Source organism: Nicotiana attenuata, unplaced genomic scaffold (genome assembly GCF_001879085.1).
Source record: "Nicotiana attenuata strain UT unplaced genomic scaffold, NIATTr2, whole genome shotgun sequence".
Taxonomy (NCBI): Eukaryota; Viridiplantae; Streptophyta; class Magnoliopsida; order Solanales; family Solanaceae; genus Nicotiana; species Nicotiana attenuata.
Window position 1 is genome coordinate 148,401 of NW_017672819.1, and position 16,291 is coordinate 164,691.

General features: G+C 35.8%; 1 protein-coding gene across 1 annotated transcript; it reads left to right on the forward strand.

Annotated features, from left to right (window-relative positions):
- Window positions 1-8,534: 8,534 nt before the first annotated feature.
- LOC109214610 lies at window positions 8,535-14,861 on the forward strand. The gene is made up of 8 exons (XM_019378548.1): window positions 8,535-8,972; window positions 9,443-9,584; window positions 10,250-10,341; window positions 10,526-10,628; window positions 11,539-11,686; window positions 12,842-13,007; window positions 13,622-13,881; window positions 14,464-14,861. The coding sequence occupies exons 1-8, from the start codon at window positions 8,679-8,681 to the stop codon at window positions 14,612-14,614; spliced, it is 1,356 nt and encodes a 451-aa protein (XP_019234093.1). The 5' UTR covers window positions 8,535-8,678; the 3' UTR covers window positions 14,615-14,861.
- Window positions 14,862-16,291: the final 1,430 nt, after the last annotated feature.

Below are 16,291 nucleotides of genomic sequence, written 5' to 3' on the forward strand. Positions count from 1 at the left end.
ACGTGTTTAAATTTCGCAATAGTAGTTTAGTAGAAAAATAGCATGTTTGATTATCTTAAACAGTAAATTAATTTTAGTTTGCTTAGTTAACGATTAATCTAATCTCTGTGGCACCGACATCCGACTTTCGAGTCACTTTATTACTTGACGACCATATATACTTGCGTGTACTTGGGGAATCAACATGTTCTTGGCGCCGTTGCCGGGGGCTTAGTTATTGATTATTTATCTAAGTTAAGCTTTTAATTGATTTCTGTTCAAGTTTTTAATTTTCCTGTTTAGTTATTTTTCTAGATTAGACTTTTACTTATCTTTATAGGTTTTATTTATTCTTTCTTTTGTAAATATTTTTATTTTTATAATATTTTGATTTTCTTAGTGTGTTCAAAGTTCTCTCAATATGACATCTGGGGATGAAATATCCGGAGGTAAGGTTATTGATGAAGATGCTTGGTTGACGGAAAACTTTTATGGCCCGTCTTTTTGGGCTTGTCATGACCTGAACTCTGGGAGGTCTGAATTTGAATATGGGAGTAAGGGTTGGTATTGGGACGGATATTCACGTTTAAGGGAATATGCGGAACGACGCTATTTTATGACAAAGTTGGTGAATGATTGGTCGTAGGAGAGAGCTAATCTTGCACAAGAAATTGATAAGTTTGACTTGGCTTTGCACAACTTGGATGCAGATTTGAGTGCAAAGGTTGATGCGTTCAACGCCCAACAATCTAATGATGAGTTGTGTGAAACTGAATAAAATCTTCTAGACCAAATTAAAGAGTTAAAATGAGAATACCAAGCATTAGACCATATTTTTCTTGAGGATGCCAATGTTGAGGAAAGTACACTAGAGTCCTGTGAGGAAGTAGATAATGTTATATTTGAAGACTTTAGTGTATGTACATATGAGGATGTAAATAGTGACGCAATTCTAGAGTTGGAACGCATTGATCCTCATTCCATCCATTTATCAACATTGTGTTTGGATGATGATATGGAAATCGAGTCATTCTAGTCTTTGGAGGAGCCAACGGACGAGGAACAAGGTGCTTACATTTTGGAATTTATCATGCTAGAGAGAAATAATTACACACCTCATTTGAAGGCCAAAAAGTGTAGAATGCGAAATTTGTTACTTAGCGCAATTACATTTATCCCACCACCCTGCGAGCATAGCAAAAAGCTTGAAGCCAAATTGAAGGCTCAATTCATAAGTTCGAGATGGAGACAAAAATTGGTTCAAGTCATGTTGCGACGTTAATCAGGTGCTTGTTGGGAGGCAACCCAACTTTATCGCTTTCTTTTATTTTTGTTTTTATTATATTATTTTTGTAGTGTCTGTTTTTATTTTGTAGGATTATAAGCATAGGAAGCAAAGCCATTGGAAGAGTGCAAAAGCGAGCTAGATAGTGAGAACTAAGTGTGGGGTGCCCACACAAAGGACCATGCTTGAGGGAAGTCTGAGTACCTCGTGAGCTGTGATTGCTTCGGCCTTTGGCCTTTCAGGGAGTTTCTTGTCCACCCTCGTTATTGTTTTGCTTTATTTGTACATTAAGGACATTGCACTCTTTTAAGTGTGGGATGGGAGTATTTCTCTAAATAATTAGTAGTAGTATGTTAGTAAAAATGTTAACTTTTTATTTTGATTTTAGCTTTTTTTTTTTTCCCAGTAGTTGTGTAGTATTTTGGTAGCTTATTTTTTTTAAATAAAGAAAAATCGAAAAAAAAGTAGAAAAATTAGACTTTTCCCGACGATGGATCTCCTAGACAGTTTTCTTGAGAGATTAAAGTTTAAATAAAAATCCAAAAGTATGTCTTTTAGTTTCCTTTAGGTAGCAATAATCCCCCGTAGTTTTTCTTTGTGCCTCGGTTCTTTTTTATGGGATGTAACTTGAACCGGGTAGTAGTTTTTTTAGTGTAGGACTTAGGAAAAAATGGAGGAAGAAGGATGAGATTCTTAGGCGCCCTTGACTTGTTTGATAGTAGCATATTTAGGCTTTGACATGTGTAGTATCTTCCCTGTGATTTGAAGTTTATCATGACGCCTGAAAAAATATGATGCATGTCTCGTGACGCCTATGTCTCCTATTCTTGACTTATGTTCACTTTGTGCTTAATGCTTTGTGGCTCAGTGAATACTTACTTGCATTAGTTTAACAATCGGAATGAGACCGTCCTTAGTAAGTCATGTGCCATGTGTGAAGTGAGCTTCTTGTGTAGTCCATGTCATTGCACTTGTGTCTAGAACTTGCCAGTATGTGAGTTGAAACGAAGTTTTAGGTGATGCTCGGTTTGAAAAAATAATTTTAGGTTGTCTTTATTATTTTTGAGCTTAATGCTTATCACAAATAAAATCTATTCCTGGTTAACCATTTAGAGCCTATAGACTTTTATTTGGCACCCACATTACAAGCTTATACCCTTTTTGTTCTTAATTGACCTTGTTTTGATCATTTTACCTCTTAAAGCACCTAATTGTGAAATGAGTGCTAAAAAAAGTAAGGAGGAAATTTGGGTGGCTTTCGAGTGGAACCAATGAAAGGAAGAAAGATGCACTTGTTTTGTAAAAGAATGTACTACTAGCGAAAATTGTAAAGAAGAAAAATCTGAAAAAAGAGAAGAAAAATATAGATGAATAAATTCTTGTTCTTGCTAGTGGGGTATGAATTAAAGTAGTGCCTAAAGAAAGAGGGAACGTTGTTAGGAATGATTTTAGTTGTGAAATTGAAGTTGGGAGTGAAGAGTTTGGGCTTAAAGTTTATTATGTGATGTCTTAAAGTACTTAGGAGGGTTAACCACTATTCCTAAATATATCCTACCTGTCCCTTAGCCCACATTACAACCATGAAAAAGTCCTACTTAATTTTAGATCAAGCAAGACTACATTAGTAGATATTTACATTAAGGGCAAGCCTATGGTACCAATTGCATGCATGAGACTACTTTTGTGAGAATGAGTGATTTCCTTTGATATATATTTGTCCTTAAAATATATTTGAGCATTTGATTTGAATGTGTGGATTCAACTTAATCTTTTGTTCTTGTTATGGAGGTACATGGTTTCATGAGGGATATGTAACGTTATTAGACTTCTCTAGGATATTGGGTGTTCAAGCCATGAGTGCATTATGACATTGAGTCAGTCATTGAGGCTAGACTGTTATGAGCATGTTGTCTTTGTTGTAAATATTTTTGAGAATGGAAAAAGTTAAAGGGAAGTGTGTTCTTAATGCATATGCTACGGTTTAATTATTTCTATCAACCAGATCATTGGTGTAGTGTGCTTCAAATGTGCAAATATAAAAAGTGCTCAAAGATATAGTGAATTATTGGTTGCTCGCGGACGAGCCAGAGCTTAAATATGGATAATTACACCCGTGGAGATGATCAAATAAAGTTGAAGCTAAGTTTAGTTCTAGAATTACACCAATGGAGATGATCAAATAAAGTATTCAGAAAGAAGAAGCTCCATAAAATAGGATAATTTCAGATGGCCCAGACTGTAAGGTGAAGGGTTGGGAAGATGCTACGGCAACGGCGTTAATTATAGCCATTTTATAGAGCAGATACGGGAATAGAAAAAGCGCAACATCCCAAACGTGGTTTTCACTCTAACAGCAAAAAGAAAGATACTTTTCAGAGAGTTCCACATGTTGCTGCTTGTGGTGCTTGTGTTTGTGTCAGTAAAAGAGATAGAGCGATTTAGAGAGATCTAGTGAGATGTTGATGTTTGGCTAAAATTCTATGTTTTTGTATGTCATTTACCTTGCATTATGTCTTGATTTTGTTAATTTTTGTGTGAATAATTGTGACTCGAGCTTAATAATGGTATTTTTATGTGTAGGACTCAATTGAAGTAATTTGGGGAGTTTACATGCAAATTGGCATAAAAAAGGGAAGAATTTGGAGTAAGTATAAGTTTGGTGCCCAGGTTGGTGTCAGGTACCAACCAAAACGCCAAAGACAGAAGACCAAAAAGTTTGCTGTCCTGGTTGGCGCCAGGCGCCAAGCGAAACGCCAAAAGGCGGATTTTGTTCAAATTCGGCTGGGACTTAAAGATTTCAATCCTAAATGTTCCCAACATGTATAAAAGGGGTTCTAAGCCTATTTTTGAGGGGGGAGGGGGGGGGGGTGAAATATTTTGGACGAAGGAGAGATCATACTTTGGAGCAAGGGAGAGCACAGATCCGTCGTGGAGGCCGGAATTCATCAGATTCCATCTTTCTTCCATCAAACTAGTAATATTTACGCTCCTTTGGATGAATTGTTGTTTTGCTACCATGTCTATGTGGAGCTAAACTTCGTCTCTAGGGTTGTGGTTGTCATGAATATTGAATTTTATTAAGTACTTCACCGGTAACTCGAGTTATCATTGTTGGTTGTTTTTCTAATTCGGTGCATAATTGCTTAATTGTTTGGCCAGCAATTGAATTTTATTTACTATCTATGCAATGCTTGGGAAAATCATGTTTAGATTAGAGTAGAATTAGAGAAAGCTTGTTTCTGAAACCGTGACTCGGGGAAAGATTCCGCGGTTAGGATAGGAATATATCTAATAGTCTTGCTTAGTTGAATACCGTATTATATTCGTTCATGATAGATTCAATACCAAGGAATATAGGATTGATATATTGTGGATAGACGAATAGTATTGTGGAAACATGCTATTTATATAAACGTCCCGGTCAACTAGCAACCATAGATAATTCGTATTAATAGGTGTAATTACGAACTCGATAGGATTGATATACCGACCACAACTCTGGAATCTATATCTCCCTTGGTTACGTGTTTAAATTTCGCAATAGTAATTTAGTAGAAAAATATTATTTTTGATTATCTTGAATAGTAAACTGATTTTAGTTTGCTTAGTTAACGATTAATATAAGTCTTTGTGAGTTCGACATCCGACTTTCGAGTCACTTTATTACTTGACGGCCACATATGCTAGCGTGTACCTGGGGAACCAACATATGCCATGGGATGATCAAGTGAGACCAGATGCATTAATCATTATACTTTGCGATGAAGCAACGTTTCTCTCCATTGCTAACCTCCACCTTCTTTAATCTTCTCGTGTAAAAGTTCTATCTACACGTCATGTGAAAGTTTCCAATAGTCAAATGCGCCTTATTTAAGTAGTAATATGTTTTACTACAATTTAAATATTAAATAATTAAGATTGTTTATTTTCTCAATATCTAAATAAATAAAATTTAATTATTGAAATTAATAAAATATAAAATTTAAATAAAATATTAATTAATCTTAATATGGTGGCTGATAGTAATATTGGTTAACGATGATCTTGATGGGTGTTGATTGATGCTGGTAGTGGTTGTGGGAGCAGCTTTTGGTCCTTTAAATTTGTCAAAAGCGAGCACTTTTGATCTCCGTCAACTATTTAATAAGTTTTGGTTGTTAGATCTTATGAAAACTGTAATAAAATTTTTTTAACAGAAACTCAGATTTGAAGATGTAGGGTGTGTGTGGTATAAAGGAAAATGTTTTTCATGGAAAATGTTTTTCAAGAAAATATTTTCTTGGAAAACAAGTAGTAATCTTATTCATTTTCTGGTGTTTGGTACGCCAAATCAAGGAAAATATTTTCTCAAGAGTATTCATAAATAATTTTGATACAATAAAGATGAAGCCATAAACTTTCGAACCAACAACCTTCCGAACCCACAAATTTCATAAACTTCTGAACCGCAAAATTTTCGAAACCGCGAAATTTCGAACGCGTAAACTTCGAAACACATAAACCTCCGAACTCGTAACTTTTGAACTTGTAAATCGAAAGACGAAAAAAGTAAAACTGAAAATTTATAAAAAAATATTTTGTAAATTTTTTTTTGCGGGGTGGGGTGGGGGTTATAAAATTTCAAGACCCCAATGGATCNTTAAAGAATTAGAAGGCCTAGTATACTGCGATGTGTGATTTGATCGAAATTCTGATTTTACAGACTCGGAAGGAGAAACTGTCATCCCAGCCAATCCAATTGGGATGCCCTGGACCTGACATGTCACTTGGAAAGAGTAACATGAAGCTCAGAATTGGGGTGTAGTCAATACTCCCAAATAAAAAGGGAATTGATCCATGGTCGATTTCGTAACAAATCAAATAAAGAGGAATTTCTATTTGTACCTCGTAAAAAAAGCTTTTTATTTTGTGGAATGAACCATTTCCTTTCTTTTCGTGGAAAGAAATTATGTTCAAGTAAGCAAATATGTCATGGTTCTAGGAGTCTATCTATCGCGTATAGACTTTAAGGGCGTGGTGGCCTAACCATCGAGGTGAAGTCGGGACCTAAAAGATCGAATGGAACAATATATAGACAAGTAAATCCCTTATGGGTTCCAAGGTATTCCTTTAATTATTAAGAGTTAAGGGATTTATCATTCAAAGGGAAGTAGACTACTCAAGAATTTTCTATTTTATTTGTTGGAATTGAATTTGAATAAAGAATTAATAGAAGACGGAATCACTGAAATCTTGTTTCGTCTTCACTGGGAACTTGAGTAAGGAGTAGACCTTTTTATTTTGGGATTTTCTAGAGTTTGAAAACGAGAACTCCTTTCCTTATTTGGTGTACCTACTTGAGCCGGATGAAAGGAAACTTTCACGTCCGATTTTGAAGGGGGGGAGATCCTATAGAATCCTATCCCAATTTTTCTTTTGCTAGGCCCATAACTAAAAAGCCCACTTTCTTACGATTACGAGGTTTATTCGAATATGAAATCCAATCTTGGAAATACAGCATCCCACTTTTTTTTACTACCCAGGGTTTCGATACATTTCGCAATCGAGAAATCTCTACTGGCGCAGGTGCTATCCGAGAACAATTAGCCGATCTAGATTTACGAATTATTATAGAGAATTCGTTGGTAGAATGGGAAGAATTGGGGGAAGAAGGGCACACAGGGAATGAATGGGAAGATCGAAAAGTTGGAAGAAGAAAGGACTTTTTGGTTAGACGCGTGGAATTGGCTAAGCATTTTATTCGAACAAATATAGAGCCAGAAATGGATGGTTTGTGTCTATTACCAGTTCTTCCTCCTGAGTTGAGACCGATCATTCAGATAGATGGGGGTAAACTAATGAGCTCAGATATTAATGAACTCTATAGAAGAGTTATCTATCGGAACAATACCCTTACCGATCTATTAACAACAAGTAGATCTACGCCAGGAGAATTAGTAATGTGTCAGGAGAAATTAGTACAAGAAGCCGTGGATACACTTCTTGATAATGGAATCCGGGGACAACCAGATCTGATAGTTTTAGGCCAGATCTGATAGTTTTTGGACTGATATGCCAAATTTTATTGTTGTTCCTTAACCTTTTTTTTGTCAATTTATACAATATTGTACGCATATATATATATACTTATACATATTTATACAATATTGTATAAGTTTGTATAAACACTACCTATACAAGTTTACACCAGAAAACACCTTCTGTCCATCACCACATTACAGTTTTCGGTGGTTGCTGGTGTTGAATTTTTCCGGCGAGGTTTTGGCATTCAAATCTAGGCTTCACCGGTAGCAAATGATGAAACAAAAAAATAAGAGAAATAAGAAAATATGAGACGAGGTCGCCGGAGATGCTCTTTTAGGCAAGATCTGATAGTTTTTGGACTGATATGCAAATTTTATTGTTGTTCCTTAACCTTTTTTTTGTCAATTAACTCAAAAATCGAAATCTAATTGACATAAAATGGGAGGATTATCACGAGTGTGTACAAAAAAATTCTGTAATTTTTAGGGAGAAGGAAGAGAGAGGCGAGTGAAGAGAGATTGAGTATGCTGGGAAAGAAGAAAGAAGAAAAGAAAAAAACCCTAGAAGTATGTCTTTAATAATGGGCTAAAGACTGAAAAGTTTCTTTCAAGATATATACAACCTGGGTCAAACCGGGTAAAGACTTCAAACATGGGCCATTTTTAGTTGGGTTGCTGCGCCAAGTAATTAAAAGCGTAATTCTTTCTTAAATCTACCAATTTATATGAAGACAAAAGTTTTTAAAGGACCAAGACCGCTTAAAAATAATTTTGAAGTGCTATCTTAAACTTACCACTAAACATGAGGTTCCATTTATGTAATTTATAGCGTGTTTGGCCAAGCTTCTTTTTGGCCAAAAATGCTTTTTTTTGCCCAAAAGCACTTTTGGCCAAAAATTGAGGTGTTTGGCGAATCTTTTGGAAAGAAAAAAAGTGCTTTTGAGGATAAGCAGAAGCAGATTTGGAAAAGCAGAAAAAAGTAGCTTCCCTCCAAAAGTACTTTTTTGAGAAGCACTTTTGAGAAAAATACAGTTAGAAGCAATTTTTTAAAGTTTGGCCAAACACTAATTGCTGCTCAGAAGTGCTTTTCAAACTAATTAGCCAAACACAAAATGCTTCTCACCAAAAGTACTTTTGAAAAAAAAGCACTTCTCAAAATAAGCTGATTTTTGCAGGTTGACCAAACGGGCTATTAGTCTCTTATTTTACCCCGAAACCGAGAACCCATGGAGCTTGGTCCGGTCCGAAATCGGGCCATAATGTCGAATTTGGTATCTAAAACCTCACAAAACCCTCGTCTTCAACTTGCAGCCTTACCTATAGCAAAGTGTTGAGTCTTGGAGCTACAGGCAACTGTTAATATCAGCTAGTGAAACAATACTCTTACAAAAATGGTGAGCAAGAGGCAGAAATTAGCTCGAAAGAGATACAAGGAAGAACATCCAGAATTATTCCCCAAGCCAGAACCAACTCCACCCAAAGACCCAAACAAGAAAAAGAAGAAGAAGAGCAACTTCAAGAAGAGAAAAGGAGAAGGCAATGATCCTAATAAGAAACGTTTATTACATAAAAAGCACCCCTTTAGAGTCGCTGGAATGAAGCCTGGCGAAAGCTGTTTTATTTGTAAAGAACACGACCACATTGCCAAGGATTGCCCTAGGAAATCTGAATGGGAAAAGAATAAGGTATGCTTTTTATCCCTGGGCTGAATTTTTAGTTTCTTTATTTTTCTGTCTATCTGTGTTGTAGTCTCTTTGAGCTTAATATTCCATAATTTGCTCCTAAGTGCATTTTTACTCGCCGAAAAAGAAAATAGACACTCCATATCATTTGCAAGATATTATTCATTCTTTACAACTCCGTGCCCAATCCCAGTCTCCACATCCAATGATTCCACCAACTTTTATGCCCAAATGAGACATTAACAAATGACTTAGGAAATGATTTTCTTAGGTAAAACGTTTTAACCGAAGTACATTTTCTGCCAAAAACATTCAAGTCATACCAGAGATGGCCAAATTGGATTGAAGCTATTTAGTCTTTTAATTTTATGTTCACTGCACAATGTTATACTCGATGATGTTTTGCTACATTAGAAGCATATTATTGCTCTCCTACTGATTGATGCTTCTTTGTTTGATATGCGTTTATGAAGATATGTTTGCTTTGTCGTCGACGCGGTCACAGCCTGAAGAATTGCCCCAACAAAGATGATGAAAAGGTGGATAAAAAGTTATGTTACAATTGTGGGGAAACCAGTCATTCATTGGCTAACTGCCCCTATCCACTTCAAGATGGTATTTTGCCTTTGACCTTATCAAATAATCAAATATATCTTTTCTTTATTTGGACAATGTATGTTCTGTTACTCTCTTCTTTTTTTTATTTCTTTTTTTTTGGGGGTGGGGTGGGGTGAGGGGTGGGGGTGGGGGGGGGGTATGCATAGCATTTTTTCAGGTTTCCAGCTTTTTCTTGCCCTTCTCATTTTATTTCATTAGTGGCCCTTTATTTTCCATGTACTCTATGTAAATGCAAAGTATGGAAGTATGTAAGCCTCAAATAGTTTACTGCTAAGTACTAAATAAGACGCTTAATTCATGGATAGTTGGTGACTGCTATATTGCTCTCTTGACCAGTGGTACTCCATGTAATATGTATCCTTACTTTCAAAGTCAGGAGCTGCCACAAATTGGGTTAATGCCGAGTTACAGAATATTTTCATTCAGAATTTCTCTGGCAGAGACAGAAAAACAAAATGTATACAAGCAATGAGTATAAGAGCTACACAAAAAAGGATTCACAAAATTCTTGCTATATGTCTGCTATTCAAAAATGGAGTTGCCCTTGCATTACAAGGGTCCATCAAACGACTAACAATAATCTCACTTCTTTTAGAAAGTTTCTTCTTGTTTCTCTTTGATGCAAATATTAGTTATATCATGTTGTTTTCTTAATTATGCAGGGGGAACAAAGTTTGCTAGTTGCTTTATTTGTAAAGAACAAGGTCACTTGAGTAAGAATTGCCCTAAAAGTACTCATGGTATATACCCAAAGGTACATATATTTGATTGTCTTCGGACACCATTTTCAATCACTTCACAGCTACCTTCTGATGCTGGTTCAATTTCTTCGTGTTTATTTTTAGCTTAAAATAAGCTCATTTCTGAGAACGAAACTTAAAAAAACTTTAATTTTACAGGAGTTTAGAAGTTCATGTTTTTGATGTCTTTTTTTGCAGGGTGGTTGTTGCAAAATTTGTGGCGGTGTTACACATTTGGCAAAAGATTGTCCTAATAAAACTGGCAAAGCTTCTGATGGGGCCTTTGGTAGAGTTAAAGCTTGTATGTCCTTTCGTGTATTATTCCATCGATTTGTTTCCGAGACATCTAGTTTGCCTTCGCATTTGGGAAAAAAAAAAGATTTCTACTACCTGCAACTTTTGTATGCTATCATTTTACATATAACATACCATACTATCATTATACCTTTTTATAAAGATTGACTTCTTAACTTATATGCTATCATTATACATATTCAAACTCTCTAACTTCTTTGTTATTTAGCTTGCCCATGTCCTATATACATAATCATTTTACCCTCAACTGCTGCAGATTTAGCAAGGCTGCATATGAACTTGATGAACTGAACCACTCACTCTCTTCTACTTTTTTTTTTTCTGCGCATGATCTAGTCTTGCTAGTTTAGTCTTGATGGTGTAATGACAAGTCTGACAACTTTGTCAGAAATTTTCTTGCTTTCTGTGTCTCAGTGAAACAGTTGTGGCCACGGCACAGCCAAGCCAACTTCTTTTGGAGAAGAAGATAATTAATCAAGCTACAGTTTTGTCTGTTTTTCATGTTTGTTCCAAATAATTGAATGCCTAATAAGTCATATCACTGTCAATCTAGTTCCGTTATAATATAAAGACCACACATCCTATTTCATGAACTCCAATAATTCCATGTTCATGAATTTTGTGTCAAATGTGGCAGTGAAGCAGCGCATTTAATTGGCTTGCATGGGTGATTGTTTTAGAAGAGATGTGCATGACATAAGTGCTGACATGCGAATAACTTTTGTGGATGTTTGTTTCCTCCTTAATTGATTCCAAAACATGCTGTCATAGATTTTTTTTTCCTTTTTACTATATGCTATTAGTTTGGTGGCAGCAGATGCTGCTTGTTAGAGTTGGTTTGGTTTTAATTCTTACACTTTTCCACCTTTTCTTGTGCGACTTTTTATTTCTGGCAGTTCAATTTGAGGATCGGCCAAGGGGACAAGTTACCAAACTTAGCAGTGGGGATGATCTGGAAGATGACTTCATGGCAGAGGAAGTTCATGAAGACGGTGATGCTAAATTAAAGAAGAAAAAAGAACCTAAAGTTGTTAATTTTGTAGGATGAGTGAATCTCCGGAAGTGGTGATTCTGGAAACTGAAAGTGCAATTTATCGAATAGATATTGGTTTCTTGAAAGTGCTCCATATGTCTTGTTCGACAACTGCAACCCATTTTAAATTTTTACATTTGCAGTATTCTTTTCTCCTCTTGTTAATGAGGATCTTGGACATAAAATACGTCAGAAAATGAAAAAATGACAAATTGTTTGAGAGTTGCTGCTGGGAACAGTAGTGCCTAACAGAGTCCTGTTCTTAGTAATTGCATTCTCCCATTTCTACTTCTATTGACCTGTTCCTTTCTCACAAATAAATGTATGCTAATTTTGTACTGTGTATTATGTTGTGAGAATCATCTTATGTCAAGAATTTCTGATAGTAGAGTTCGCGCTTATCATTTAACGTTTCGGTGATTTGGGGGGTTGAGGGTGGGGGGGTGGGTGAATCTCTTAGGATCACTGCAATTCAAATGACAATTGTGCCAGCCCTATCAAATGTTGTGGATTTTCCATCTGAAGGTACATTTCTTTAAGTCACAACTGAACTTTTATGCTAATGATAGGTAAATGTAAAAAAATGGAAAGGCACTTCTGTTCATCATTGTCAATAAGGCCTTGTTAAAGCGGCAAGATTGAGATGTCTACAGTATTTACTTATTCCCCTATGTAGGTAATTTATAATTCTCTTATAATAATGTCAGACTTGAAATTTCGTTTGGATCGTAATCTTTTCTCATATTTGTATATGTATTTTTCTTTCCACAAAAATGAATATATCTTGTCTTAGTTATCACTTGAAATATTTATCCTGATATTGATATATGGTCGTTTTTTTTTTGTTCAACTTGTCTTTGGAATTTGTCTGTCAAAAATAAATTTTCCTATAAGGACAACATGAAAGAGACTATTTTAATTTTGAAAACGCAAATCTAAATCCAAAGGGTACGTTTATGGGGGGAAAAAAAATAGTCAATATGAAAGGGCAAACTGTCTTAAATGTAAGAATGCTGAAATTGGATGAATAACGGCCATCGTGCCAACTGCAACAGGAATGACAAAGGTAACTAAATGAGCCTCAGAAAACCTTAGATGACTCTCAACCCCTTATGTTGTCTTGTCCCTCTTTATTCTCCGCAATTCTCTCATGTTTTATAAACCAGGTCGTGTTTCCTCTCTTACGGATTCAAGGATCTCTATCCCCATTCCATTCAACTCTATTCTCTACCATTTTCTCCTTTATCCCCCCCACCCCCCACCCCCACCCCTTTTCTTTTTTTCCTATCCATTTTGCAGAGATCCTTACCTATCTCATTCCAGGACACCATGGTATAGTATCTGTGTTTCATTTCCTTTTCTCAGATCATTATATGATTCATCATTTTCTGTATTATTCTTGTTTCATTATAACAAATTTGGAGATTAGAGGTTGCCTTTTGTTTGTCCTGGAAACTTCATCTTGGTTGGCAGTTTTCAGGATTTCAAGTCAATGGATATGTGTAGAGGCAGATACAAGATTTAAGTTTTACGGGTTCAACTTTTAAAGTTTTCAGCTTTGAACCCGTTATATTTATAAAGTTACGAGTTCATATCTACTATTTGTTGCAATTTTAGTGAATTTTACAGATAAGTTTATGTTTCACGTACTCGGTTTCAGATGAACCCGGTACCAAAGGGCTGGATACGTGCACCCACTACTCATTTGTGACAATATATAGTTGCAGACTTGAACTAGAAAAGTTTCAACTCTATGTGTGCATGTATGTGTGTGTGTGTTTGTATAATTTAAACCTAATGCTGCATTTACGGAGAAAAGATGGATCTCCTCATGACTATCAATAGTTATGTGTAAAATTTATTGTCTGTCAAACTGATTTTCTTTTAGATTTATACCCGCGTGGTTGTTTTTTGTCTTGTTCATGACTTGACAAATATATGGGCAGGCGAATGCTGTTTCTGGAATGGCAGTACAAGATGAATGTAAGCTAAAATTCTTGGAATTAAAAGCAAAGAGAAACTACAGGTTCATTATTTTCAAGATTGATGGCCAGGAAGTGGTGGTAGAGAAGCTTGGCAGCCCTGAAGAAAGCTATGAAGATTTCTCTAACTCTCTGCCTGCAGATGAATGTCGCTATGCTGTCTTTGATTTAGACTTCATAACTAATGAAAATTGCCAGAAAAGCAAGATTTTCTTCATTGCTTGGTATCCTTTTCCTCCTTTTTTTTTTACCCTGTTGTCTTCATTCCTCAAGCAATCTCAACTTTGGTAATTACTAGTTGAATTTAAGTTATATATATTGACTGACAGATTATAGAATGATTACATCGTCATTGCAATTTAACAGCTAATACCTACAATGGTGGAACCAGGACTTCGTGCAAGGGGGTTCAAAAAAGAAAAAGTTAAAAATAGAAAAAAGATTGTGGCAATTGGGAATTGGACTAGCAATCTCACAAAGTTTTTGAACCCCCTTGACCACTGAGCTATGCTTTTGGGCTCTATCGATGCATGAAACTTAACTCCTCCTAGTTTACTCAGGGATGAACCTACATTGTCCCTTCGTCGAAAAATTACATTGTGTATATAAGTAAAATATTAGGTTTTAGAGGTATATAACATATACTGAACACCTTTTTGTCGCGAAAACCTTTTTCACTTTTATCAAGTTTGAACACTGTTGGGGAAATTCCTGACTTTGCCACTAAGTTTACTTGCAGCTAAGGCTTGGGTTTAGATAGATAGCATCGGATAGCGTCGCTCTAATAACTTTATCATGAATTATAGGTCACCTGAAACATCAAGGGTGAGGATGAAGATGGTGTACGCGAGCTCAAAGGATAGATTCAAGAGAGAACTGGACGGAATTCAAGTTGAGTTGCAAGCAACAGATCCTAGTGAAATGAGCTTTGACATTGTAAAAGCACGAGCCTATTGAGTCTCATGACCTTAACATTTCCAGCCTTAATCCACCAGCATCTTTGCTTGTGTTCATATTATACACTGATCTGTGTATCTGTTGATGTAATATTATGTGCCTTACTCTGTAGTCTGAATGCTGCAACAACATAACAGCATTCCGTTTCAGTTCCATCTTCCTTTGCCTTAACATAGACAAAAATCATATATCAATTGGTGGCTTTTTTCTTATTGTTGCTTTTAAATAAAACATCTCATTGTGCTCTTTTTGCGTGTCAACTTTACTGATGCCAACTTAATTGATAACTTGTTTAAGATTAACAGACAGCATTTTGCAAAAAGAACTTTAGACCAAATTCCATCTGATTATATACCAAAATACGTTTTAGTTTGGCTAATTCCATTGCATTTTCTTTTTACCAACACCATTTACCAGCAGGTCTATAGGCAGCTTTACAATTTCATGCCCCTCTTTTGCTTAAAAAAATGATTAGGGATTTTAAGAAATTAAAGACTGTTAATAAAACTAAAACTCACATATGCATATGATGAAATGTAAGAAGTTAAGAACACTTACACTCTAACAACTGGGATCTTTGCTTCTCAACAGTAATTCACATACAGGATACAATTAGTTAAATCTTTAAAGAAATAACGCTCGAGCATTACCTGCTCACACAAAAGTTTTTGCAGAACCCTATATGCAACTGAATTTTAATATTTCTCCTCTTCAAAGACTTCTTCCCCATACTAACCTTCTAATTGGAAAACCTTGACGAGTTTAAGTTCTATATATTAACGGTTTCACAGTCAGGTCTAATTGCAAGTAACTCTATTCAGTAGCAGATTATCTGCCATAAATGTTAAATTGCATTGATGGTGTAAAATATTATTACATTGTCAATATATATAGTTTAAGTCCTAGCCAGATATGGTTGTGTTCCCAATGAACGTTGCCACAGAACTGCAAATAAATATATTAATCATACTATTTTATAAGCGGGAACATCTCAAGTGAAAAGTTAAAATACCCAAATATCCTTATAAAGCTGAATGACACTATTGCCCGCCCTTGTATTTAACAATATTGTAAATATTTTTGGACAAGAATGTAAACACAAAATTATAATAAATAATATCTTAATATCTATGATAATAGGTGAATTAGACTATAATTAGACCCTACAGAACCACATTTTTGTATAGCTTTGTTGTAAAAAGTGATAACCAAATGCTCTGATTAGTGTTTTTCATGCTTTACAGGCTATATCCAACGAAAGAAGTCGATGGAGCAAGTTTGGGATCAATTACGGAGAAAAGGAGGCCAATCAAACAATGTCCAAGAAATGCACCAAGTGAAAAGTCAAAGGAAGGCAGAAGTTGGCCTGCCGCGGTCAGACCGTAACCGCGGGAGGACCGCGGCAGAGTAGAGATGAAAATTCAGAGACCCCTTTTGGCCGCGGTCCCGGCGTAACTGCGGTGGGACCGCGGCAGAACGCGAACTAGCCAGGGGCAGGATTGTCAAGTCGGGAAAAATTGGTGTAAAACCCTTATAAAAAGTAGGATTTCGGCTACATTAGGTCAGATTTTGTTTAGAGAGTTCTTGGGCAAGAAACACAAGTGTGAGAGTTCATCCAAAAACATCATAGTTCTTTATTTCATCTTTTTCTTGCAATTTTCCATGATGAATATTATC